The sequence below is a fragment of the Nematocida ausubeli genome, assembly GCF_000738915.1.
Source record: "Nematocida ausubeli strain ERTm6 chromosome Unknown supercont2.3, whole genome shotgun sequence".
Taxonomy (NCBI): domain Eukaryota; kingdom Fungi; phylum Microsporidia; genus Nematocida; species Nematocida ausubeli.
The window spans coordinates 666,034-692,204 of record NW_026515636.1 but is presented as its reverse complement, the minus strand read 5'-3'; the positions used below and the strand labels follow the sequence as shown (position 1 = coordinate 692,204).

Genomic DNA, 26,171 nt, shown 5'->3' with positions numbered 1-26,171 from the left:
AATAACCCGAATAACCCGAATATAACCTGGAGTAGGGGTTTATTGCTTTAATACGTTTGAACAAAGATATAACTTGTTTTTATAACGAGTATTTCGTGTAACCCAGACATAATAGTGTTTTTTCTATTTTAGTTTTGTAAGAAATTACCTCTTCACTATGCAAAGAATTTTCTGAAATTCCCCAAGAGACAAGAATTTAATTATTAGTTAAGCAAGAATAATTCAATAGATATATTTTCATTAAAAATCTGAATATAACAGTAAACAGTACATGAAAACAGTAATAAATATATTAACAGTAAACAGTACATGAAACCATGAAAATAACCCGTATCTACCTTTCTTGTTACATCTTTAGTTTTGGAGTCTGCGTATAGATTACTCCAATCAAAGATGCAATAAGAAAGTAATAAACAGAAGGTCTACTATGGAAAGATAAATATCCAAAGGGATTTGCCATTTTATTATTTCTTTAATAAGTATGCCTTTACTTCTTCTTTATGGTGGATTTAAAGCTTCGTACAATTTGCATACTGGAACACTTTTATTTCTGCAGATTATCCAAATGAAATTAGACCACGCGGTCATATGCTACCCAGAGCATGCAACATGTGTGTTTATTAAGAGTGCGTGGCGTATAAGGTGACTGAGCTATTTTTCTTACAGCTGCATTATGGCATTCTTAATATTGTTTTTCCGCCATTTGCCACACACAGCTTTTCCTTTCGAATCAGACCATCCAGACAGCGCATGACAACTCCTTCGTTGTAGTTCCTGCAGAGCTCCTTGACCAAGTGTCTGTACGGCTTGGAAAGGCCAACTGGAAGGCAGACTTTTATGGCTGCTTCAACCTGCGAGAATTCTCGGATCCATTCCTGTCTGGGCATGCCCTCCACATAATGCCCCATGGCAACGGCTTTCATCGTACTTTCTGTGAAGAGTCTGATTGCTTCTTCAACGTGCTCAGTTGTCACCACGCTCTCCAGCTCCATTCTTGCAAGTGCCTCACTGATTCTTGCAATTGCCTCTAGCTGACGCACTGTAATAGGCACACTTCCATTTCCTGACTCCCGGGAGGCATGTGCTGTTTTTCTTGTCTGTATGTAGAATGCCCGGAGTCTTTGTGCTGCTTCATCCTCTATCACTGGGTTGATTGTTCTCGCATATTCTGCGTAATCCTTAAGTTCTTCTATTGATAGGTGCTGCATAATATTATGCCCATCTATCTCCTGGTTCTTATTCATAAACCTGCCTATCACGTGCTCTGCAATCTTTTTATCTGATGTCATGGAGTCCTTGATAACGAATATCAGATCAAACCTTGATAAAATGGTTACGCCAAAGTCAATGTTCTCACCAGGTGCCTTATTCTCATCATACCTTCCGAATATCGGGTTAGCAGCTGCGACTACAGCGCATCTTGAGTTAAGCGACGTGACAATTCCTGCCTTTGAGATGGAGATAGTCTGCTGCTCCATGGCCTCGTGTATGGCCACTCTGTCCTTCTCCTGCATTTTGTCAAACTCATCAATGCAGCAGAGCCCGCCATCAGCCAAAACCAAAGCACCCCCCTCTAGATAGAAGTTTCCAAGCCTGTCCTTACACACAGTCGCAGTAAGACCTGCTGCACTTGCTCCCTTTCCACTTGTGTACACACCTCGGGTGGACACACCGGAGAGAAACTTCAGCAACTGACTTTTTGCGATTCCTGGGTCTCCCAAGAGAAGCACATTAATATCACCTCTCACCCGAATTCCATCCTCAAATGACTTCTGTATACCGCCGAATAGAGCACACGCCAGGGCCAGTTTCACATCCTTGTGACCAAATACCTCAGGGGATATGCTATTCAGAATTATTGAGCGGGAGAGACTAGTGAACTTCTTCTGCACCTTCCTTACTGCTCTTTGTGCAGAAAGCACTCCCATCTGCTGCTCGCACACTGAGATACCCATGGCCTTTATGTAAGGAATATTCATTTTCGTATTTCCAACAGAGTACACGCCCGTTATCGTAACAGAAGACCCAGGAATAACTCTGTCCACTAGTCCATCTGCTGCAGTTATCATAAGGTGCCTGGCTATTTCTCCTGTTGGCAAGTCCTCAAATGCTTCTTGTATTTTTATGTACTGAATATCCTGCAGAATACTTTTCTCTGGCGATGCCACAAAGCTGTCCGTACCACTGCATGACTCGCACTTCCTTGGGAGCATATCCTTCACAACCTTTGAGTTTAGGCAGGTCCTACAGAATATGTACAGTGCAAGTAGCTTGGAGCACACACTGGACACAGATAGAACTATTCCACGGACTGTGGATATTTTGTTTATGTGAGCAGAGTCAAGTTTTCTTATTGGCGTAACAGTTGACTGCGAGACAATTTCAATGTGTCTTTCTTTCTTCCCAGAGGCATTGACTGAGCCCCGGAATATTTCCAGATAGTGAAGAGGTCTGCTCATTACACTCTCAAATAATCTTGTATCGAATATACTCATGTGCTCTACAGTAACCCTCAACAACTTCTCATTCTTTGCTAGTTCTTCTCTGTATATGTAGTCCTCTCCTATTCTAAATGTATCAATAAACTCATTAAATAATGCTTTTACCTGATCATCTGTCAATGTATTTTCGTCATTCACTAATCCTATTTCGTATGGTCTGTCTCTGCCGTATTCCATTTCTCTTTCTTTTTGCAGTGGGTGCAATTATTAATATTTTTATACAGAGGCACTGGGATAGCCTGGAATAGTCAAATTAACAAGTGAAAAGAGACAATTAATATGCAGGTGCCCAGTGCATGTAGGAAACTGTAAAATAAGTTTATTCTTTCACTCTTACTAATTTAGAATAGTTCAATTTAATTGGTGAATTATGATATATTTAGCATTTATTTTCTGATTTATTGTGCATGCAAGAGACTGCACTTTATACTAGATCGATTGAGTCTGCAAGAAAGGCACTAGAATATTCCGTAAATAGTTGTTTAAGCATAACCCAAAATAACCCGATATAACCTGAATAACCCGATATATGGTATTTTTCATATTTCAGATTTCTTCTATAGACTTACTACAAGCTAGAGAGAACAAGGCTGTTCACTTGATTTATTTATGCCAGATATAAAGAATGAAAGACTCATTGAATTCTTTTGCTGAGGCACTTCTGCACAAAAGTATCTGAGTGCTTATAAAGCGCATTTTAGATAATTTAGATAAGAAAAACGGATATTTGCATTTGATTATAAGTATTTATAAAACTGCCTAAATAGAAATGGCAGAGTGAACATATTCTGACTAATATATCCAATACATCCATTGTTGTCTAGTCATGCAGTTCAAAGCAGTGCAGGCTGTAATATGTAATATTATTTCTGCTAGATGTGTAAATCTAGTCTAAAGCTTAAGAGAGAATATCTGGGAGTGGCCTTTTGGTGGGCGGGCAACCCCTATTAGAGTATCTGCATTTTCAAATAGCTCAATTCTGTGGGTGACCGCAATAAACTGCGCGTTTATTTCTTGCAGTGATTCCCTAAGAGAGCATATTTTGTCTTTATCCAGTGCAGCATCAAGCTCATCGAATATGTAGAAGAGTGAAGGGTATATGGAATTCACAGCAAGCAGCAAAGACAAAGCAACCATTGTTTTCTCTCCACCAGACAGATACTTAGCCTCTCTGAATGTTTTTCCTGTCGGCATCACAAATATCTGTATTCCTGCCAGGTACGGCTCTAATGAGTTCTCAAGCCCCAGATGCGCACGAACATGTCCTGCAGGATTCTCTGTGAGCCTGGCATAGTGCTGATTAATTAGTGTATTTATTCTGTCAAATACACTAAGGAAGAGAGAGGTTCTCTCCTTTCTTACTTTCTGAAATTCTTTGGTTACTTCAGATAGCATATTCTTCTTCTCTTCTGCTTCTTTTTCCAGCTGGGCATACATCTGGTGTGTCTCTGAGACAACTCCTTTTTTTGAGAGAAATCCTGCTAGACTTGCAATTTCTCTTTCAAGCTTCTCCAAGTCATCTTCATCGACTGAGTCTGGTGCTTCATTGATTGTCTCTTCAGACAAGCCCTCTTCTGCCATGTATTGCTCTATCTCTTCGATCTCATCATCCAGCACAAGAATCTGCTCCTTAATCACCTTTACTTCTATCTCTGCAGATGGCTCTATCTTTCCTGATAGTTCTGCTAGTTTCTGCTCTAATCCCATTATATCTTGGTCTATGCCTTCTGTGCTTTCTTCTGTGCTTACTTCCAAGGTAGTTGGTATTTTTTCCAGTCTGCTTAGTGTCTGAGTGAGAACATCCAGTCTATTTCTCCAGGAGAGTTCTTTCTTTTTTATTTGCTCTGCCTTTCTATGCGCTGATGAAGAGTCAATTACTCCCTCTTCCTTTGCCTGCTTGATTATGCTGTGTGGTATTTGAGAGTTAGCTACTATCTTGTCGATCTGCTCCTTTATTTCAGCCTCTGCCTGTGATAATTCTGTCTTTGCTTCTATATACTTCTTCTCAAGTGCTTCTACTGCTTCACTTTTTTCATCAGAAATCTTCTCTCTCTGTGCTGTCTTCTGCGCCTGCGTTTCCATTTTTATCTCTTCAAGGAGCCTATCTCTTTTCTCTTCCAAACCCCTGACTGCACTCTCAGAGCCATGCACATCAACTCGCCGGACCATTCCCTCTTTAGAGATAATTACTCCATCCAGAGTGACAACCTTCTCTGCAGTATAACTAGGAGACCCAGTGCCAAGATATATAAGTGATCTTCCACATATATAATTAATAAGCCTGCTTGAATCACATTTCACACAAGGCACTAGTCTAATTACATCACTGCATCTGATATATCCTACTGGAGTATCACTCTCTGAATAGAAAGAACCATCTTCATTTTCCTTCTCACTACAAGGATGCTTGGGAGTGCTTGAACTAAGTCGATTAATAGGCAGAATAGTCACTCTGCCAGCCCCAGACTGTGACAGTCCATTAAGAATTGGAAGTGCGTGCTTCTCTTGCTCTATTACAACGATATTTCTTTTTGCATGTATCAGTGCATTAATGGCTGTTTGGTATGCTGAGTCTGTGCAACTAACAAGATCACCCAGTCTCCCAACAATCTGCGGAATGCTTCCCTTAATTCTGGAGACAAGATATCCCAGCCGTGAACTATAATCTGCATCCCTGCTGTGTGCTACTCTACTGGAGAGTTCTTTTAGAGTCTCCAAAAGACTTTGGTTTAGATGAGCCAAATGAGTGCTTCCTGCTTCACTATCTTCTATGCTCTTTTGCTCTCTTTCCTTCTGCACTGTCTCCTTTATCTCCCTTCTTATCTCTTCCAACTGAATTTTCATTTGCAAAATACTCTTTGAATCTTCTACTCTTTGGATCTGTGTGAGTGCCTGGACTAAAACATCCCTTTGGTACTTTTCATTCCACCCAGGATATGTTTGGGAAAGTTCTTCAGTCTTTTTAATCCGCCATTCACAGTCATCAATCTGTGCTCTTGCTTCACTTATTTGCTCCTTCACTTTCTGCAATTCTGTCTCTTTTTCATCTGCACTGTGTGTCCTTTGTGCTTCTCGGTTTTTATTTTCCTTTCTGTGCTCAATTCCTGCCTTAATTGCTCTGCACTTAATAAGAGCTGCCTGAGTCACTGCTATTTCCTTATGAAGGCCTTGCAATGACTCACTGTTCTCCTTTCCTTTAATTGTGCTAAGCCTGGATACTAGGCCTTTTCTTACTTCTTGCACATGTGCCCTTCTCTTTTTTATCTTTGAACTCGCCAAAGTCCTTCTTCTTGCAATGAGTGTACGGTGTCTGTTTTGCATATCTACCACTTCTTCATACGCCTTAACAGATATTTCTGCAGCCCTTTTTCTCTCTAAAACCTCCCTATATTCCTTTGTAAGGAGATCCTTCTGGTCCTTCAGTTCTTTGTAGATCTCTTTATAGGCAGATGAGCCTGATATTGCATCAATGAATCTAGATAGTTCCTTTGGAGATTTTATCAGTGCTTCATTCTGCGAGATAAGAAAGTTCCTGTGTGTTGTTGAAATATTATGGCTTTCCAGGTACGCTGCATACTCAGAAAAAGACACCTTCATGCCGTCTATGTAAAAGGCAGATATCTCATTAACAAGCTCTCTCTTTAGAATGATAATGGCTCCATTTCTATTCCGGAAGGAAATTTCAATCTGTGTTGGGGGCGGACAGTCTCTGGCAGGGAGACTTCCTCGAATTTCATGCGGACTTGCACCCAGCACAAATAATAGTGCATCAACCAAATTACTCTTTCCTACGCCATTTGGTCCCACAATACATGTAAACGGCGAAAAAGGAATGCTTTCTACTTTTCTGTAGGTTTTAAACGAGAGTATCTTCATATTAAGAATGGCCATGCAAAAACAGAAAAGAGAAAATATTTATAGAAGGACAAAGCACTGGAAATCTTCTAAACTTAGGATGCCAATATACAGCAGGGCACATAATTAGTGCACATGAACAAAATAGTTCAAAGATACACAAGATATTTCTATAACCAAAATGCATTTATGTAGACAAGTGCATAAGAGCCCGTATATAATAGTATGTACGCCATAAATAATCAATATCCCTGTGATATAACCAGATATAACCAGATATAACACGAACCAGATATAACACTCACAGTTGGAAATTCAAATTATTCTTCAGACAATAGACTAGCTCTTAAAATATAACAGTGAAAGCACTTAGTTTGAATATTGAGACAATTCTAAATTTAATACCGCCTGAACCGTATTTGCCCACTGACTAACTTGGGACGTAGACATATACGAAGAAGGCCCCCAATTCTCGAAAAATCCTTAAAGTTGACATCCGACTGACAGGAGTAGGAGTTTATTGCTTTAATATGTTTGAACCAGAACTAACCAGAACTAACCCAAATTAACCCAAGTAGAATATATTCAAGCTTAGTCTCTTTATTTAAGTTATTCTGGTTATTCGGGTTATATCTGGTTACATTTTGTGTCTTTCTGCTAGAAATTAACTCTTAGTTGTCTTTAGTGCAATAGAAAATACACAATTTGCAAAAACACTCTGGATCCCACAGAGTAAAGAGAAAACTTAGTCATAAGTGATATGCTACCTAGTATAACCTGAATAACCTGAATATTTCATTTAGTAAGCACATTATTAGTATCATTTAGGTTTATTTAAAGAGACTCTTTTTCCTTGAGCCTTAAGTACAACTTATCCCTAGCTGACTCTGAGATATATCCTGTCATTTTTTCCTTGCATGGGGCATCTACAACTGACTTTTTGTATTTCTCTGCTGTGATAATATCCGCACTGCTCTTGTCAATCTTTGAAAATCGCCCTAGTTCTGCTTCTACTGTGATTTTATCCAGATTTAGCTCCTCCTTGATTTTCTTCAGATGGTTCCATAGAGTGCTGCTTATCATACGCGAGTAGAAGAGTGAGTAGATCATTTTAGACTCGTCTTCAATCTCGCTTTCCTTCTCTATTAGATATATGCTGGCCTTTGCTAAGACTTTGTACTGATCAAGCTGTGTGCTCTCACTAGGCAGGTCCAAATACTCCTTCAAATATTTGTTGTCATACGACAGCATCTCAATCTTCATCTCCTTCCTTGTTCTTCTAATATAGAAGGCAACACACAGCGGAATGAGCAGACCAATTGCTATAAAAGTAAACATATAACAAAAATAATTTGCAGCATTTAAAGTAATCAGAGATACACTGAAGCACTTGCACAAGTGCCAATTGCACCCACTCACAAAGAACAAAGAATTCATGCAGAAAATAACAGAAGTATCTTGGTCTATAGACAAAATCCAAAGAGAAGGAGTTTTACAGTGCATATTACAGAATTACTATAAATTCAGACTATGCCTTGCATGAAAAATAAGAATATTGAGGTTAGTCTATAGTATATTTGAAAGCATTTATTCCGTTAAAAAGAATCAGAATAATTTCCCATTTATTTGCAACTTATAAAGTGCACTGTTTGTACTATTATGAGATGCAACTTAGTCACTGCTACTTCATCCAGAAACTCATTTATTTTTCATTAAGAATTTTACTTGCAAAACAGCTGCTTCTGCTGTAGTATCCAGAAATTCATTGAATAATCTGTCCTACTGCAAGAACCTTTTGTTTACCTGCAGTCAAAGGAATTTTCGATGTGAATTTGCACTGTCTGTTTAGTAGATCTTTATCGATAAAGTTAAACACTTTGCATGGAAGAATGCATGTACTGCAAGGCACTAAAAGTACGCATAATCCTTTATTTATTGTGGAGTGAGTAGTAGTTCTATTGCACGTGCGCGCAAAAGAGATTCACACTGGAATCCAGGAAGCAATTCTGCAATAATTTTGTGCGCCTCCTGGTGCTTGCCTAGGCGCAAAAGGATAAATGCCCTTGCTACTTCCATCTTTACGCTTACTGACCTAAGAAGAAGCAGGTTGTCTCCAACTACCAGAAGATTCTTCTTGAAAACAGTAAAGAACTCTCTATCCCGCATCTTGTCCTCAAAGCACAGGCAGAGCACAGAAAGCATTGTTTCTGTTTTCTCGCTGCTCCAAAGGGTCTTGTTATTGTATGCATGCTCAAGGAGATCCATTGCATTTGGGAAATCTTTCTCCATGAATGCCCTGTGACCCAGTTCCTCTGCGCATTTAAGAAGACACGTATTTTCACTCTTTAAGTCTTCTGCAAGTTTTCTGTATAGTGCAATTGCCTGCACCAATGGCAATTCTCGCATCTCTTCAACAGCCTTAAAGATACTGATCTCATGCTCTGTAATGGGCTTGCTTCTAAATTCATCAGAAAGATGTGGCCTAGAAGTATTCACATCACACCTCAGGAAATAATCTATTTCAAGGATGCTCTCCATGGGGGTGGTTGTTATGCTTCTTAGTCCTTCTGATATTTCTACCATATCATTATATGTACTCTCCCAGTTAAGCCTGCGGGCATCTTCTTCTTGAATGTACTTTAGTAATCTCTGCATGTACTTTCCTACTCTTGTTTTCAGAAGCTCCTTTTCTTCATCTGCCTGCATGAAATCCTTCTCATTTTTAAACCTGCTCATTATTTCTGCATAGTTCTCCTCCATACTCTCTTCCATCATGCAGCTTATCAGATACAAATTGATTCTGTGCATCTCTACTTCTGATAGATCTGGTATCTTTTCTATCTCTAAAAGTGCCTCTTTTCTCTTATTTAGGTTATCAATGAGATATGTTTTGCTTATTTCCTCAAGATAATTTCTTTTCTTTTTCTTCTCTTCAACTGTACTCAGAATAACCTCTACTTCATTGTATTTCTCTAAGAACTTGGCCTTTTTTGACTTGAAAATTGCTGGTGTTGACTTATTCTTCTCTACCTCGATCAAAAACTCTACTAGCACAGTAGGAAGTCCTTGCTTTGTGAAGTGTGCTGTGTACTTTGTCAGTTTCTTAAAGAACTGGTCTATGTCCTTTGGCTTCTTAAAGGTTGTTTCTTCGCATATCTTTAATATTTCTTCATCTTTCTTTTCTTTATTTGAGATAACTGGCTTGTCATCGTCGCTTTCTTCAGAAAAGTTCATTTGTGCAGCCATTGCTGAATTTACTTTCTTTTGTGGGGCATCCTCCAGTCCGGCGAAGAACTTTGACATTTTAATTTTAAAAGAGAAAGAAAATTAATACTCCCAACTGTGCATACTGAAGAATCAACTACCCACAAAAATAGTCATAATATCGCATACAAGACAGAAAATTAATAATCTCTGGTTATATTCGCAGAATCTGAATAATATATTCGAAATCACTATGAATAGATATTGCGAAAATCAATCAACTAGAAATACATTTAAAAAATCTATAAATAACCGTGCTATGATGTGTGCTGCTAGAGAGTTGATTTCTGTGCTGTAATACCTATATGTCATAAGTTATATTGTCTAATATACTTATTTTAGTCACTTAAAATTTCCATTTGTTGTATTTCCAGTATATGTATATAATAGATCTAATGATTCTTTAAAATATCCTGATGTAGCAAAAATAGACAAAAGGGCTTACTGTAAGCATGATCTAAACCAATGAAATTCACAATTAAAAGAATATGTGTTTTATTTACCATACCCCAAATAATCCAAGAAAAAATAAATCTTCTTCATTTTTATTCCCAATTTATTACAGTTTATCTTTTAGTGAAGAGAAATTATTTAAACATAAATCTGTCATAATGCAGACTCGGTATCGATACTATGCTATGCCAGACTAAATATTAGCCAATTACTCACCAATTATTAAGATGCACACTATACGGCTAGAATAGACCAAGACACATAAGAAGAGAAGAACCTACACATAAGCACATATTCTGGTGTAGTCAAAATATCCTAAATTACAGAGATACAAGTCACTATGTGACTGCAGTATAGACAATAAGTCTGCAGTATGAACTCACATGAAAATAGTTTATTTGTATAGATTATTCTTTATACTTTCTTCTTTGCTGCCTTTTGCTTGATCTTTCGTATGTGCCTTCCAAATCTGTCCATGGCAAAGCACACTGCCTGCCGAGGAAGCATATTCACGAGTATATTAAGAAGGGCATGTGGGAAATAAGGATATGTTACAGTGCATGTCCCAAATGACTGCACACAGCACCTGCCGTAAGTGTCTGCTGCAGGAACAAAAACACTAGGCTTTTTTGCTCCTGAGAGCTTTGAGCACACAAGGCCTGTCATAAAGACTTCAGTGTGGTACCCAGGCAGCTCAGTTGATATGGACTCAGACCACAGCTGTAAAAAGGCCTTTGTTCCTGCGTATACTTGCTGGAATGGGCTTGGGATTAGTCCTAGCATTGAGCCAGTTGAAAGAATGTACTTTTTTTCGCTTGGTGCTTTATCCCATGAGATGTACTCCTGCGTAAGTTTTAATGTGTTCGTGACATTGACCTGGAGAATTCTTCTAATGCTTTCTTCTGTGTGCTCTACAAAGGAAGTAGGTCCAGATTCATTCACTCCCACGTTATTTATGAGAATATGCGGGGTATGTGCCTTTACTTGAGAGAGTGATTTTGCAAAGTCAATTTCCTGCTCAAAATCGAGTTTGACACTTTCTGTTTTCACCTTCTTAGAGAGCTCCTCCATCACAGCATTCAGTTTATCTTGTGATCTGCTGATTAGGATCAGATTAATCCCGTTGTTAGCCAGTTCTCTGGCTATTCCCAAGCCAATTCCATCAGTGCACCCTGTGATGATGGCCCACTTCCCAGAAAGTACCTTAAGCAAAGACCTATTGTGCAGTCTTCTCATGAAGCTTCCAGATAATTCTGCAGCCACACTCCACAGAAGACGTCCTCCCACAATGCACATTACGGCTCTCAAAGCGCACTTAAGAAAACACGCAAACATGCAGCAAAAAAAGAAAGATAATTAAATACGCAATATACCAAGACAGTACAACAGTGCAGACTAAGACTAATTTCCCATGGAAGTATCCATGTGGCCTGGTGCACTGTAGATATACCTGGTCTTGGGATATTCTGCAGCTATAAATATCCAGATTTATTTGAAGACTGGCTGCAGTGCGCCTGAAGATGCTGTAAAAGATAAACCTATGAATCCCATTTATTCATCTGCTGCTTAACCAACTTACTATTCAATAGCAATAGTGTACTTTCTGACTGATCCGTCTGAGTATCCAGCCACCAAAGTGAAACCATCGAGCCATGCAATTGCAGTGCATGATCCTTTACAGTCCTCTGGGTGTGGAATTTCAACTACCACATCCCGTGCGAGAATGTCCCATATTATAATTGATGTTTCAGTTCCTGCAGCCAGCCAGTATGCAGAGAGTGCAAACTCCAGGCAGTTAACTGCGTCTCCCACTGAGATCTCGCATCTGTTAGATCCATTTTCCTTGAGATCCCACAGAAGGACAGTCTTGTCTCTTCCAGCAGTGGCGCACAGAGAGCCATCTGGGCTGACAACCAGAGAGTCAATGATGCAGGAGTGTCCCTTCATTGCGCTCTCAACTGTTCCTGTTTCTATGTTCCAGATGACAATAGCTCCATCTGTGTATGCGCATATCACTAGCTCTGGCTTCTTTGGGATGGCCTTAATAACAGTGATGGAGGCAGTCTCGTCGTCCTCTCTCTTCAGCTTCTTCTTCAGCTCAAGGGATGCATTCCAGATGTTTAATACTGGGGTCACTCCTCCTGTGAAAATGTACTCCTCTGCAGACTCGTCTGCTCCAGTGGAGTGGGCCAGTACGCAGTATGCCTTCTCGCTGTGCTTTGCGTGCTTCTTGGTCTCTTCGCTGGAAATAGGCCATGATCGGATTGTGCTGTCTGCGCTCACTGAGATGAGGTACTTTCCGGATTTTGCCAGAGAGATGGAGTTTACAAATCCACCGTGCCCATTGAACACCTTTGAGAGCTTTGCGAATACTTCTCCTGTTGTGTCTGCTACAAATTCCCATCCCTTTATGCTCTTGTCTCTTGAGGCTGTGTATAGAACCTTCTTTCCATTCTCCTCCTGTATTTTTAAATCTGTCACTCTTTCTGTGTGCCCATTAAATTTCAGCTTCAGCTTTGAAGATGCGACTGTACTTGTCATTACAAGGGCGTAAAAAATTTAAAAATTATATTTACGTTAATTTATTCAGCACTCCCGTATACTCCATCAAGATACAAATAGTCTGCACTGGCAGTCTACTCCGCAAGGGCTTTTACTTCCTTAGAGACCAACTGGCAAAGAGACTTCACCACGCGTGCATTGCTGCCTCTTATTCTAAAGGTGGCAGTTATTTTCTCGTCTGCTGAGGTGACTGCTGCATTAAGGTATATTCCTGTACCCTGTGCAGTTCTTGTGTATATATTCTGCACTAGAATATCTGGTGAACTTTCTCCTGGGAGTGTCCCTCCTTCGTGCATTTTTGCCTCAATGACTGTTCCTCTAATGGCCTTTGTGACTGTTTTAACTACGTGTGCTGGGGTCAGTCTGTCTGTGCTCAGAGTGATCTTGTACAGATTCTCCCAGACAAGTGCTGGCCACCTCTCCCGGAATGCGTCTGCGTCTATTCTCTTCTTCTCCAGCATATCAGACAGATTGAAGCGAATCTCCTGCAGATTCTGCATGAAGTAGTTCTCTCTTCCGACTTTTCCTGCAGTAATCACTCCCCCAATGTATCCAGTATCAGACTCCTCCATGATCAAAGTGGCCTCCAAGGTGCACACCATGTGCGGCCTAAGCTTCTCCAGGCGGATGTCACTTGCCATTTTAATGTTTTGGCTGGAGACTATGTCAAACTCAACGGACTCCAGGAGCATGTCAGTTTGGTTCACAAGAAGAATGTCCAGGGTGATTTCTGTGCGAGATGTATTTATCTTGCACTCGCAGTACAGCGGGTCAATTGCAGATGTCAGTTGGAAGACGTTCTTCAGCTTACTCAGAGAGAGCGGTGTGACTTCCTCCGTGAATCTGCGCACATCGCTTGTCTTGCAGACGGGCGAGTGCTCTGAGATCAGTGAAAACACAGGCCTGCTATAGACATCTTGTACACATGCACTGCCAGACACATTCCCTTCAGAGACTCTGCCTGGCAAGTGCCCAGATCCTGCCTGCTTCTGCACTTTTGTCTTTGCAAGCACGCCCCCTCCATTCTCAAGGAGGCTTGCAAGGCGAAGAAGAGCGACCTTTGAGGACTCGTCAATGCTCTCTGTCTTGTGGCCTATTGCGTATGTCTTTAGGGCAGCCGCCATAATGTCTGCAATCATTTCCTGCTGCTTGCTGTGCGGCAGGTCCTGTGCCTTCTGTGCCATGTCCAGGAGGAAGGCGGCTATGGGCACACCCGGGAAGATCTTTGAGGGATTTCCCTTCTGTGCATCTTTCAGCTGCGGAAGAAGGCCTGCCTCATCTGAGGAAAGTGACTGCAGGACCATGCACACAGCAGCATGTGCTTTCTCTCCATCTGCATGTGCAGATATCAAGGAGAATGCTCTTCTAAGGATCTTTCCGTACTTTATTGTGGACAGTGACCCAATCACTGCTGAAATAGCGAGTTCTTTCTCTGCACCTGTGACAGAGACAAGAGAGTCAATGAAATTTGCTGCCTCCAGGGCCAGTTCAGGGATGCCTGCTGAAAGCATTGATGTAACCAAGGTTATAAGCTCTGGTGTGCATATCTTGTACCTTCTAGCCAGCTCACCAAGTGCTTCCATGTAGAAGACTCTGTCTTGTCCTGTGGATGCTTCTTTAAGGTCTTTCTCTGGGAGGTCCAGGAGTCCGTGGTACAAAAAGGCAAACAGATCCTTTGCCTCTGCAATTGCCAGGACATCAAGAGTGAACTGGAATATATCCCGGGCTAACTCTATCTTAATCTTAGCCACTGCAGGTGTGATCATACGGACTATCTTCATGCCCATATTCTCGAATGTAAACTGGCCTCTTTTCAGGGCCCTGCGGCATGCAGCAATGATTTTACTCTTTGACTCCACATCCAAGTACTCATTTGACATATCCAGGAGTTTCTCAACGCCTTCCTTCACCATCTCTGCATCTCCCACTCTAACAAGAGTCACAGCTGCCTGGACCTCAATCAGGCGCGTGGATGCACTCTGGAATATCTCATGAATCTGCTGCAAATTATCTTCTCTCTCTGCTGTTGCCAGGAAGCATTCCTGCAGGCCTTCATGTGCTGTCTCTTTAAGCTTCTTGTATATGCTGTGTGCTGCCTCTGCATCAATGCTTTCTATGGTTTTGTATCCCTCTGAGAGACAAACTGAGTCTCTTTCCTTCAGAACCTGCTCAATCAACAAGGGAACTGCATCTGCAAATATCCCAGACAGTTCCTTACTCTCCAGAAGTCCCCTTAGTGCCACATACACAGCACTCCTTACAATTGGATTAGAGTAGCTTATGTTCTCAATGAAAGGACTCTTCAGGACGTCAAAAATAGCAGCACTCCTGAACTTCCCAACTGTCCGGATTGCCCGGGCCCTGACATGCTCATTCGGGTGAGCCAAATGACCCCGTATCATATTGCATATCATCAGTATCTCATCCCTTATATTTCCATCTGCATCCTCAATCTTCACACTTTCCAAGTACAGATAGAACATCGTAATTAACCTTTTGTTTTTTGTGTTTGGAATTGCCATGGTTAGAGCCAGGAGCAGATTCTCATGGTTTATGCCCATGGCTGTCTCCTTAATTATCTGCCATAAGACACTTATTTTATTCTCATCTGTTCCCCTTGTCAGAACTGTTTTCAAATTGTCTTTATTCTTTATCTCAAATAAGTCCCTGGAGACATAGAGTGCACGTGTGCAGGTTGCTGACATAATTTGAAAAAACAGAAGAATTATAAATATTTTGCATCCGAAAATAATTAAAATGGATTCTAGTAGAAATAGTTCACTATCCTTGTACAAAGGCCTTCCTGTTGTACATTCTTACAGGAGACATCTGCTAGATAAAGCAGATGGACCTGAGAGAACTGCAGGAATTACAAAAGTAATCCTGGATGGGATGGGACCAAATGTAAAACCAAGAGGTGTATACAGCATATCCTGCAAGTTTGACATATGCGAGATATTCGTGCAGACAAGTGATGATCTCTTGAGGTGTGCACAGTGGCAGATTCATTCAGTGCAGCTGGACATGACAGGAGAAAGAGCGTACACAAAGGGATCTATATCCAGTGCAGCGCATGCTGGGATATACTTCACCATAGACATGGATGGGTACATTAACCCAGCGACTAAAAGAATGTGGATATATAATGTAAGAAATCTTCTGAGACTGTGCTCTAAGAAGAATATTCTAGTCGTGTACAGTGCAGACAGAATGAATGAAGAGGAGATTCTGCAGATATTCCAGAAGTTCAAGATAAAAAGGCGAGTGGCAGTTGGCTTCTATACAATAAACATGGAGAGAATGCTTGTCACAGCAGCCATGAAGAAATATGCATACAAAGGATCATTTGTACCCATAGAAGAGAATGAAACAGATTTTAAGAGAATGGTCTACAGGGCCACTAAGCCCCTGAAAAGCATAAAGGGATAGACAACGTACGTAGTACAGATGTATTTTTAATGAAAGTCATATCTATTGGATAAGATAATCGATCAAACTTTATCTCTTAAAAGGAGTCATAATACTTCTATGCCTCTGTCTGCTAGTCTAGTACAGATGGGAAATAGACTAGGGAGTGAAATATATATTAATAGAACAGAATAAACCGAATAAACCAGATATAAACACGAATTAACCTGGGGTAGGAGTTTATTGCTTTAATACGTTTGAGCGAAGATATAACCCGATATAAATAATGAGTATTTCGTGTATCACAGGCATAGTAGTTGGTATTTTTTCTATTTTGATTTTGTAAGAATTTACCTCTACACTATGCAAAGAATTCTCTGAAATTTCCCTAGAGACAAGAATTTAATTATTAGTTATGCAAGAATAATTCAATAGATATATTTTCACTAAAAACCAGAATATAACCAGTAATAAATGTATTAACAGTAAACAGTACATGAAAGCAGTAATAAATATATTAACAAGAAACAGTAATAATACTCCTTCTTAATAAAATATATTGTATATTTTGACTAGTATAATCTGAATAATCTGAATATCTGAATATCTGAATTATTCTGTGTCTTCTCTACTCTACAGAAGAATATTTTAGTAAAATCTCTCATTATTATTCTGAGACTACAAGAGTCTGTCAATAATAAATTTAATTTCTGAAATATTTTCATACACCAGACTACTACCCTACTAGATTGAATGAAAATATTAATAGAAGAAGCACATGCTAATTGATGTACATAAAAAGAAGTAATATTTCAGTCAGAAGATAGTAGTATTTTAGACTCTGATAGGGGTAGTTGTCAAGAATGTTCTATTTTTATCACTTTTTGTAAGTGTCTTTGGTGCCTGTGACTCTTTGTACTTTTATTAAATATATTTCTTACTGTTGTCATATACTGCTTCTATTAATATCCTTTTAGAATTAGTAGTCTTCTTGTATATAAAGAATATTTTGGAGAGTGAGAGTTGAAAATTCTTGGAGTCTCAAATTAATAATGAGATATTTACTACAATATCCAACAAGAATAATAAGTGCACCCAATATAACCCGAAAGAGTTGTACAACCCAAATATATTCTATCATATAACAGAAACAAAACTCACTTGAAAACTATTTAGATCTGGCTATATACGGATATCTCCTGACTAAAACACTTTCTCTTTTGTGCACACTGCATATTACGCATGATAGACCAGGATTTATCTATTTTGGTTATTTTTGTCTTCTGTGGTCTGATATTTCTTAGTAGAAAAAATTAAGCCCTGCATGAAAAATGTACTGATCCTTGGACTGGCAGCAGTGCACGCCTTGATTCACACATCAATTCCCTTCAACCCAAATCCATTCGCAAGCCCATTCCTGGAGGAGGAAGACGAGATATACGAAGGACCAAGGAATCCCTTGCTAACCATAAATGAAGCACACCTGTATATTCCTCAAATCCGAAAACCAAGAATAAGGAAAGAGTTTCGGGATATGACAAAAACAGAATGGAAGGAATATAAAGAAGCAATTAATCTACTGAGGGCACATGGTTATCTTGAGCCACTAGCACGAGTGCACTACACAGTAAAGGACTACGCGCATAATTCACTTGAATTCCTTCCATGGCACAGACTTTTCCTTCTATACTTTGAATATCTTCTGCAGACACTCAGTGACAACCCGGATATGACTGTCCCGTACTGGGACTGGACCATTGATGCAGAGAGACCAAGTGACTCCCCCATGCTGAAGGAATTCTACTGGGGCATCACCCGGTGCTTTCTTGTCCATGAACCAACAACCCACTGCCTGCAGCGCACACAAAGCACCAAAATAGACCCGTTCTATGATGCGGTAGAGATAAGCACAGTGATCAACAAGAAAAACTCCTTCTATGACTTCACAATCGAGCTGGAGCTGATTCCCCATGCACTCGTGCACCTAAACATTGGGGGAAAATACGGAGACATGGCGTACATGCAAAGCACAAATGATCCAATATTCTGGCACCACCATGCATACGTAGAATACATCTGGGAGAGAAGAAATTCCCTTTACAAAGGCACAAAGTATGCAAGAGCCAGATTATACCCAGCAGAGAAGCTAGATACAGTCCTGTACCCGTTCAATATGACTGTGCAGCAGGCAATTGACCTGGGTGACTACATTTTATACGCGCCCCCAAGAGAAAGACAGAAGGAAGAGGAGCATCTGGACCAGAACTGAATAAATTCGGATTATATTCGGAGTGAGTGCATGGCTGTAGAGGTCTTCTTTTTGTTTAATTTTTAACGGACAAAAGGACAAAAAGTGCGCTAACCGGGAATCGAACCCGGGTCTTAACCTTGGAAGGGTTGCGTTCTACCATTATACCATTAGCGCGCACACATATTTTCATGTCCTCTGTGCTTGGCAGGCACTTGCAATAAAATACCCGGGCCATAGCCCGCCTTTTCACTATATAAGTACCAAAGTATTTTTGCAAAGGATGGCCAGAATTCCCTTTGAGGAGAAGACGAATGAAGATAGACTGGAATGCACCACAGAAAAGACACAAAAGAAAGATGAAAGAAAGGGTGTCTTAGAGTATCTCTCCATGATGAATGCGCAGACCATGGACTATAACCTAAAGTACGACATATCCTTGTGCCTGGAGATACTGCAAGGCAAGGAGAACATGGAAGTGAAGGAACTCAAGGAGGCTGTGATAGATCTAGCCCAGGAGAATGAGAAGCTAGTGAAAGAGTGCGATGACTTGCAAATGAAAATATTAAATGGCAAATAGTAAATTAAGTAAAGGAAATAAAGAGTAAATTATATATTTAGTACCGTACTGTGAGACAGGAGTATTATTAGGGAAATAGTAATTGATCAGAGACAGGCTAAGAATGAGTTATTAGTCCGTTTGTGAGAAGGGTATTTTTCAGTTGTATTCATCAGTATTACTATATCTTGATAATCTAGTGTATCTGTAAGTCTAACGGGAATATATTCATTGTAGGCTCATATACCACTAATATTAGCATATTTCTGTTCTTTCTGGTGATTCTTATGGGATTCTGGTTAAGTTCTTTATGAGAGAAAGAGTCTTTCCTTCATGAAAAAAGTTCTATCCAATTTGTGTTATATACGATGTAGGATATTTATTCTATTGATATTGTGTGTAATCTCCCTTTATACTGAATTATATTCTTTATGCTTTGGTGAATATTCTTCTTAAAGAATTCCATCTTGTTTTATGCAGGAAAGAACTTTCATGCAGCAGAAGAGTATCACAGGGGGTACACAAGAAGGAGTGCATATTCAATGGCATAGTTGAAAAGTGAAGATTCTTAGGGAGTGATATTTCTGATATTTCTGCAGTAGTATGTGGGCTAGATTTAGTGCAGAGTGTTCTCTACTGCATAGAGTGAAATTATAGTATGGAGTAATCAGACTGCAAAAATAATATGAGAATAAAGGGGCACTGTGCAGTGGGTCTAAGCATATTCTGATGCACCCTTGCAAGATAAATGAATATTTCAACTGAAATAGTGCAATTAATTGACTTCTCCCAGTAAGTATATCCTTGGAGAACATTGACTGACTTAAGTTATTTAAGGCGTATATGAAGGATGCACTAGAGTGCATATAAGGGGGAATCACTAATAGAATATGAATACTGTGTAAATTTAAGCTAATTCTGGGTCTGCTATTTCTTTGTGAATAATTTAGTCATAGCACAAATACTGAACTAAATTCCATGTATGAGTGTCTTAGTGCATACAAAATGAAACATCATTCTATACGGAAATATTGATCGAATGGTCTTTCTCATGTGATGAATATCTTACAGCCAATATTTCCCATGGAATAATAAGAATGAAATAATGCATCTTCATGCACTGCGTATTCTCGTATTCTCGCATTCTCGCATTAAATCTTCTGTTTCAGTCTGCATGGGTGCCTTAGGGATGCTTAGGTTTCCTGAAAATCGAATAAACAAAACTCAGACAAAATGGAACTGAAACATACTGTATCCATGGACAGACAGAATAACAAATACATCTATAAAACCATCCTCCTCATAATTATTAATGGATATAAAGCGTAGATTCTTCTTTATTCTTGCAGTCTGCACAGAACTCTCTTTCTCCTCTGTCGTAATCACACCAAGCACAGAAGAGTACGCAGTGGTGCCTCTTACAGTCCTTGAGGACAGCAAGAATGCCTGCCAAATTGTCCCCATGAAGATCGACAGAAAGTGGCTGGGAATGGTAAAAAAAGGAGGCGGGTGTTCTACGCTCTCCAAATACAGCAACCTCAAGGAAATGGGTGCTTCTGGGATGCTCATCCTTGATAGAACCAATATGGAATACACTTCCACCGATCTATTCCATGTGATTCCAATTGACCCATCAACATACGATAGACTTGTCTCTATGTACAAAAAAAGTGCAAATTTCCCCACAGTAAAAATAACCAATAGAGTAAGAGGGTCCCTGCCAATTGTCCAAATACTTTACATTCTCTTTCTGATTCTAATGATATTCGTGTTCCCTAGCCTATTTGAAAGACTGGATGAGCCACAGATTAAACTAGTGCGCCCAAAGGACCTATCAACTGTGCTCTTACAGAAGTACGAAAACATCAATGCGTCTGATCGAAAGTACGAAGAGTGTCCTATTTGCTTCGAAAAATTTATGGACTCAGAATTCATTCGTACACTCCAGTGCTCCCACTACTACCACTGCAATTGCATTGATCCATGGCTTCTAAGTAGAAGCTGCAGATGCCCAGTCTGCAACCACGAACTATCTTTCACATAATTGATCAACCAGTGAAAAGTATAAAATTTAAATTTCTTGATTAAATCGAAAACAATTGATCACATTACAATCAGCAGAAGATGATAAAGTATAAGAAAGGTGATGACATAACATGTGAAAATTGCAAGACAAACATAACTCCACTGTGGAGAAGGAGCGAGACGGGTAACTACCTGTGCAATGCATGCGGGCTGTACTTGAAGATACACAAGAAGCACAGACCAGTTAAGTTCATGAGCAAAGAAATAAAGCACCGGCAGAGGCAAGCTGTCCCAAGAATGCTACTGGATGGTGCTGGGGAAGGTTATGATGTAGCATACAATGAGATTAATACGAATGGGGGCGAAAGAAAAGAAGCAATGTTTGAGGACTGCCTTGTAATAAATTATTCAGAAGAAGAAATCGAAGCACTCTCCGGGCTGGTCATGCTAATTGACACGGACGAGTCAAAGTGAAGAGATACGTATCTCATTAAGTGTCCCAACCTCCTGGGATATGAATATCCTATCCATATGCGAAATAGCTTCTCCATGAACTCTGCTTCTATTAAGACGGTGAAGGGATTCGTTCAGTAATAAAACTCCCGCGGGTGTGAAAACAATAAATAGAGAATGCATGCAATAAAAATTCAAGATTTGCTCTTTTTCCTTGCACTCGATTAAAGGACTGTACAGCCTTCTGCCAAAATATGCGATGATAATTGGGTGAAGATGGAAGTCAAGGATTGGGCACTCTGCGCCTGCAAATGCAAGTGTACTAGTGACTATGTGGTCCTCCAGATTAAAAATGACTTTATTTGTGCAGGGGGCACACATGGGAATTTCAACTGCTTTGTCTTCTGCACTGTGTATGCTTATTTTTAGAATATGTCCTTTTTCTGTGGCTGCATACAGCTCTTCTCCTATGCACTTGAGTTTTGTGCATATATCATCTGCTGGCAGCTTTAAAAGTGGAATTTTCTTCTTTCCATAGAAATAGAGTGTATTATCCTCCTCTACTGCGAATGAACCATTTTTTGTGTGGCAGTATGGAATGAATCTTTTTTGCAAGTGAACACTTATAGTGAGTCTGTTGATTATGTAGTATCCCTTAGGCAGGAATATGTAGAGAGGAGGTCTTTCTTCTTCTAGCATGAATAATTTAAATCTATCCAAATCATGTCTGTGGTCATTTTTGTTTGCAAGAAGACCCTCTAGCTGATACTTTTCACTTGAGTTCTCTGCTGTTGGCACTCTGAATACTGCAAGAAGTGAAATTTCTTTGTCATCCCATGCGTACAGGTGGTGCTTGGTGGCAGTAAAAAGGATCTTCCCGTATTCTGATAGGGCAATGACCTTGTCATTGTGGTAGTACTGTGATAACTCAATTACCTCATTATTCTCGCATATGTCCATGCAAAAATAGTTTTTCCCGATTTTATTACTACCATAGAAGAACTCTTTGCTAGAGGATATTTCGGATAAATTCAAGCTAAAATATTCCATGTACAATTAGTCTTCAGAAAGGCTCTATTATATCTATGTTTTTGAAGGCATTTATCTTCTATAAAGTCCTTTTCACAGAAATTCCTTGGATAATTATGACTGTTACAGTGCACTTTTTTGCATAATTTTTGGCTGTAGCACTTTTACAGGAGATGTCTATTTATGCAGGACAGAATATTTTTTTATGCGAAATGAAACTGGATGCTTTCTGCAGAATATTCAGCTCGTGAATTTTATGTGCCATGATAATTTGTATGTGGCATTTACTAAAAAAGTAACATGCTTGGTGGGGAACAATGGAAGTGGTAAATCTGCCATTATGATTGCACTGGGGGTGCTGTTTGGCGTTCGCGCAACAGCCATGCGGGGGCATTCTTATAAGCAGTACATCAAAACAGGAGAAGACTACTCTGTGATAAGAGTAGAGCTAAAAGTAAAAGGAGAAAGCCTCCAGCCAGATGTGATCGTAATTGAGAAAAGACTCTCCCCAGAGAGTTCTCGTATACGAATAACCACAAACGGAGAAGCATCTGGCAAGACGCAGGATGACTTGAATGCTCTGATAGAGCAATTAAGAATAAACCTAAGAAATCCACTGTGCTTTCTGACGCAGGACCAAGCAAAGAAGATCTTGAAGGCGCACAACTTAAAAAGCATCTATTCCTTCTTTAAGTCTGCCACAGACATTGAGAACATTGAAAACAACCAGATCCACGACCAGCTCCTGCTGCAGGAAATAAAAAAGTCGTTGGAGGCTGCAACTACCAGGCAGGCGAACAAAGAAAAGACACTAGAAGCAGTGGCAAACAGGCTGGAAATAAAAGATGCAATCATATCTGCAGAAGAGTCAATTAGAAGATTAAAGGTGGAATATGCTTGGGGAAGGGCACACCAGGAAGAAAAGCGAAGAATCGCAGCAGAAAGAGAGAGGGAGCATATGCTAAATGAATACGCATCTAAGTCGCAGGAGAAAAAGAACAATCTTGCAAAACTTGAGGAGATCACAGGGAAACTCTCTGTGCTAGCGCAGAAAAAGAACTCCCTCCAGGTTAGGCGGCAGGACAGGCTTGACCAGATAAAGGAAACTCTGGGGAAAAATGAAAGAAGAAAAGTTGAAATATTAAAAGAACTTGAGCAGTCAGAATACGACATAGAACAAATGAAAAAGAAAGTATCCAGGATTGAGCAAATACTAGGCAGACCAGCAGAGACCTCTGAGGACCAGAAAAAGAGTGAAGAGAGTCTAGAAGCAGCCCTTAAGGAGCTGAACAACGAAAAAAACCAGAATGAAAAGGAACAGGCACAGCTGGCAGTGCAGAAAGCACAAACGGAACTAACTATCTCCAAGGTGCACAAAGAGATTGAGTCTCTTGAGCAGAGCAGCCAGAAGAAACAGCTTATTCTGCAGTCGTATAAGCAGCAGAGCCCAATTAAATTCTACGGGCCTGCAATGGAAGCTGCCATTGCCGAAATAAAGGCACAGAATCTAGAAGTCACAGGACCCATTGGCCTGGAAATACATGTGAAGGATAAAAAGTGGTCCCGAGCCACTGAGTCTGCTCTGGGCAGCTGCATATTCGGGTTTATCTTGCACTGCAAGAACGTGAAGGCGCGGCTGGAGGGAATTTTTGCAAAGCACAAAGTGCACAGATACCAAATATATGTTACAACCCCACATGCTATAAGAAAAGACGACAGAATTCTGGAAAAGGCCCTCAAAGTCTCACAGAGCATCATGCAGCAGGCCAGCTCTGTGTCTTCCTCTCCTGTTACAACAGTTCTTGCGCAGATACAGGACAGCAACCCGCTTGTTGTTGAGCAGCTGATTATTCTTCTGGGTATTGAGAAAATAGGCCTTCTGGACAACAGGCAAAGTGCATACACCCTTCTCCAGAAGAAAGTCGGGTTTGAATTTTTCCTGACACCAGCGCCAGACAGAATCCAGTACATTGGGACAAGCTTAAGCGACATGCGCTGTACTGTGCGCGAGAAACAGCTTCTTGTTTCACAGGAGAGCGAGACAGAGCTGCTTCATGAGATTGAAAAGATGAAAGAACAGCAGAAGGAGCTGTTTCAGAGAAAGAACACTCTCATTGCATCTTCAGGAGAGATACAGAGTGCACTGGCCAGCCACCATGAGAAACAGGCTTTAATTCAGGACAGAATAGCAGAACTCGAAGAAGAGATAAAAAGAAGGGAAACCATGCAGACGGATGTACTGGAAATAGAGTACAAGAATTCTATTCAGATGATGGACGCAGCTGAAAAACAGAAAGTGTCTGTAGCAGAGACGTACAAAGAAGTTCTTCATGAAATAGCTGCCAGTCAGGCAGAAATAGTAAGGATCCTTGAGGAGAATAAATGTGCACAGGAAAGAGAAGAGGCACTGCACAAAAAAGAAATAAAGCAGTACACTCTGGAGCACGAAAATATAACCCAGGCATCGCAGGAAAATGAAGCACTACTGGCAAGCCTGCAGAGAAGAATAGATAAGATGAACTCGCACCTGGAAATGCTCCATAAGGAGTGCGCCTGCCTGAGAGACACTGCAATGGATCTGTCTTCGCAGCATATCCTGCATGTGGAGAGGGAGCCAAATGAAATTGAGGGTGAAATCATTAGCCTAACAGCAAAGTCGTATGCATACTCGTCGCAGCCAGCTCTGCATGAAATGAGCCAGATTGAAGGCATGGACAGCACGATTCTGGATGAAGAGGAGGAAAGAAGGGTGCTGCTGGAGAAGAAAAAGGAGCTAGAGTGCGAGATAGACAGAATAAATATGCTTCTTCAGGAGAACCAGGAGGAAATAGAAGAAATAGAGAAGGGAACACTGGAGAGAGTGCGCAAAAGAGAGGACCTCACGTACAAAATATCCAACTCAAGCATACGGAACTTCTCTGACCTAATGAGCATGCGAGAGTACTCGGGCTCTCTTGAGTTTGATCACCAAAAAGAAGTGCTTGACATAAGGGTGAAAGTCACAGAGGCATCAAAAGGCGACAAGAATTCGCTGAGTGGCGGGGAAAGGTCTTTCTCTGGGCTGTGTTTCCTTCTTTCGCTCTGGCCACTGATCACTTCTCCACTGCGCATTCTGGATGAATTTGACGTGTTCATGGATGCACTGAACAGAAAGGCTGCTCTAAATCTGATATTTGAGACTGCCAGACGGATTGACACACAGGTTATCATTATAACACCGCTTGGTGTCTCTAATCCACCTGCAGATATCTGCGATGTAATTACTTTAAAGCCCCCTGTGAGATAGAATGACTTTAAGCGCTTTATGCGCACTGCGTTTTCTTTTATGTGCTTACTTCAGAATGGACTCTAAGTAAGCTATCTAAGAGTATTTTGGTGCACAATATTCAGAGATATTTTGTGCAAGAGTTAAATAAGCCTGCAGCACACTCATGCAAGAGTGATAATTTTACTACTTTTTAAGCTAAAGCACACTCTTCACCACCCTCTAGGAAAATATGTGCTAGCATGCTTGGTATTTAGGAGTAGACAAGTCTATTCTAATGCAGCTGCAGAACAGAGGCATGCAAATATGCTTTAGCTTCAAAATCCGGGAATAAATGTCTGCTTGTGCTAAAATACTACTATTGTTTTACTAATGCTTTATACTCCATACATAAAAAGACCACCTGCAAGATATTACATAAATTTGTAACACCATAAAGTATGGCGATCATCACATATCCTACTCCAAATTCTACCAGCCATAGTATGTCCAGAAGATGTGTTATTTTGTCTTTACATGCCTACTGCACTTTGCATTTTCTGAGATATA

At 40.3% G+C, this 26,171-nt stretch overlaps 14 protein-coding genes and 1 non-coding gene across 15 annotated transcripts; 6 read left to right on the top strand and 9 right to left on the bottom strand.

The window, feature by feature from the left end:
* Nucleotides 1–671: 671 nt before the first annotated feature.
* NESG_01501 (uncharacterized protein) lies at nucleotides 672–2,678 on the bottom strand (the record flags this gene model as incomplete). Its single annotated transcript, XM_053049129.1, has 1 exon — nucleotides 672–2,678. One exon carries the CDS (start codon nucleotides 2,676–2,678, stop codon nucleotides 672–674), a length of 2,007 nt encoding a protein of 668 aa, XP_052904934.1.
* A 714-nt stretch (nucleotides 2,679–3,392) lies between these two features.
* Nucleotides 3,393–6,392, bottom strand: NESG_01500 (uncharacterized protein; the record flags this gene model as incomplete). The annotated part of the gene is made up of 1 exon (XM_053049128.1): nucleotides 3,393–6,392. The coding sequence occupies one exon, from the start codon at nucleotides 6,390–6,392 to the stop codon at nucleotides 3,393–3,395; it is 3,000 nt and encodes a 999-aa protein (XP_052904933.1).
* Nucleotides 6,393–7,190: 798 nt separating this feature from the next.
* NESG_01499 (uncharacterized protein) lies at nucleotides 7,191–7,694 on the bottom strand (the record flags this gene model as incomplete). Its single annotated transcript, XM_053049127.1, has 1 exon — nucleotides 7,191–7,694. One exon carries the CDS (start codon nucleotides 7,692–7,694, stop codon nucleotides 7,191–7,193), a length of 504 nt encoding a protein of 167 aa, XP_052904932.1.
* A 594-nt stretch (nucleotides 7,695–8,288) lies between these two features.
* NESG_01498 (uncharacterized protein) lies at nucleotides 8,289–9,659 on the bottom strand (the record flags this gene model as incomplete). Its single annotated transcript, XM_053049126.1, has 1 exon — nucleotides 8,289–9,659. One exon carries the CDS (start codon nucleotides 9,657–9,659, stop codon nucleotides 8,289–8,291), a length of 1,371 nt encoding a protein of 456 aa, XP_052904931.1.
* Nucleotides 9,660–10,487: 828 nt separating this feature from the next.
* On the bottom strand, nucleotides 10,488–11,408 carry NESG_01497 (uncharacterized protein; the record flags this gene model as incomplete). The annotated part of the gene is made up of 1 exon (XM_053049125.1): nucleotides 10,488–11,408. The coding sequence occupies one exon, from the start codon at nucleotides 11,406–11,408 to the stop codon at nucleotides 10,488–10,490; it is 921 nt and encodes a 306-aa protein (XP_052904930.1).
* Nucleotides 11,409–11,651: 243 nt separating this feature from the next.
* NESG_01496 (uncharacterized protein) lies at nucleotides 11,652–12,614 on the bottom strand (the record flags this gene model as incomplete). Its single annotated transcript, XM_053049124.1, has 1 exon — nucleotides 11,652–12,614. The coding sequence occupies one exon, from the start codon at nucleotides 12,612–12,614 to the stop codon at nucleotides 11,652–11,654; it is 963 nt and encodes a 320-aa protein (XP_052904929.1).
* Nucleotides 12,615–12,709: 95 nt separating this feature from the next.
* Nucleotides 12,710–15,340, bottom strand: NESG_01495 (uncharacterized protein; the record flags this gene model as incomplete). The annotated part of the gene is made up of 1 exon (XM_053049123.1): nucleotides 12,710–15,340. One exon carries the CDS (start codon nucleotides 15,338–15,340, stop codon nucleotides 12,710–12,712), a length of 2,631 nt encoding a protein of 876 aa, XP_052904928.1.
* Nucleotides 15,341–15,392: 52 nt separating this feature from the next.
* NESG_01494 (uncharacterized protein) lies at nucleotides 15,393–16,064 on the top strand (the record flags this gene model as incomplete). Its single annotated transcript, XM_053049122.1, has 1 exon — nucleotides 15,393–16,064. The coding sequence occupies one exon, from the start codon at nucleotides 15,393–15,395 to the stop codon at nucleotides 16,062–16,064; it is 672 nt and encodes a 223-aa protein (XP_052904927.1).
* A 1,303-nt stretch (nucleotides 16,065–17,367) lies between these two features.
* NESG_01493 (uncharacterized protein) lies at nucleotides 17,368–18,312 on the top strand (the record flags this gene model as incomplete). The annotated part of the gene is made up of 1 exon (XM_053049121.1): nucleotides 17,368–18,312. One exon carries the CDS (start codon nucleotides 17,368–17,370, stop codon nucleotides 18,310–18,312), a length of 945 nt encoding a protein of 314 aa, XP_052904926.1.
* An 85-nt stretch (nucleotides 18,313–18,397) lies between these two features.
* NESG_01492 lies at nucleotides 18,398–18,468 on the bottom strand. Its single transcript has one exon. It is a non-coding gene; the product is annotated as a tRNA-Gly (tRNA).
* A 106-nt stretch (nucleotides 18,469–18,574) lies between these two features.
* Nucleotides 18,575–18,871, top strand: NESG_01491 (uncharacterized protein; the record flags this gene model as incomplete). Its single annotated transcript, XM_053049120.1, has 1 exon — nucleotides 18,575–18,871. One exon carries the CDS (start codon nucleotides 18,575–18,577, stop codon nucleotides 18,869–18,871), a length of 297 nt encoding a protein of 98 aa, XP_052904925.1.
* Nucleotides 18,872–20,162: 1,291 nt separating this feature from the next.
* NESG_01490 (uncharacterized protein) lies at nucleotides 20,163–20,894 on the top strand (the record flags this gene model as incomplete). Its single annotated transcript, XM_053049119.1, has 1 exon — nucleotides 20,163–20,894. The coding sequence occupies one exon, from the start codon at nucleotides 20,163–20,165 to the stop codon at nucleotides 20,892–20,894; it is 732 nt and encodes a 243-aa protein (XP_052904924.1).
* Nucleotides 20,895–20,974: 80 nt separating this feature from the next.
* NESG_01489 (uncharacterized protein) lies at nucleotides 20,975–21,349 on the top strand (the record flags this gene model as incomplete). Its single annotated transcript, XM_053049118.1, has 1 exon — nucleotides 20,975–21,349. The coding sequence occupies one exon, from the start codon at nucleotides 20,975–20,977 to the stop codon at nucleotides 21,347–21,349; it is 375 nt and encodes a 124-aa protein (XP_052904923.1).
* On the bottom strand, nucleotides 21,341–22,288 carry NESG_01488 (uncharacterized protein; the record flags this gene model as incomplete). Its single annotated transcript, XM_053049117.1, has 1 exon — nucleotides 21,341–22,288. The coding sequence occupies one exon, from the start codon at nucleotides 22,286–22,288 to the stop codon at nucleotides 21,341–21,343; it is 948 nt and encodes a 315-aa protein (XP_052904922.1).
* Nucleotides 22,289–22,562: 274 nt separating this feature from the next.
* NESG_01487 (uncharacterized protein) lies at nucleotides 22,563–25,643 on the top strand (the record flags this gene model as incomplete). The annotated part of the gene is made up of 1 exon (XM_053049116.1): nucleotides 22,563–25,643. The coding sequence occupies one exon, from the start codon at nucleotides 22,563–22,565 to the stop codon at nucleotides 25,641–25,643; it is 3,081 nt and encodes a 1,026-aa protein (XP_052904921.1).
* Nucleotides 25,644–26,171: the final 528 nt, after the last annotated feature.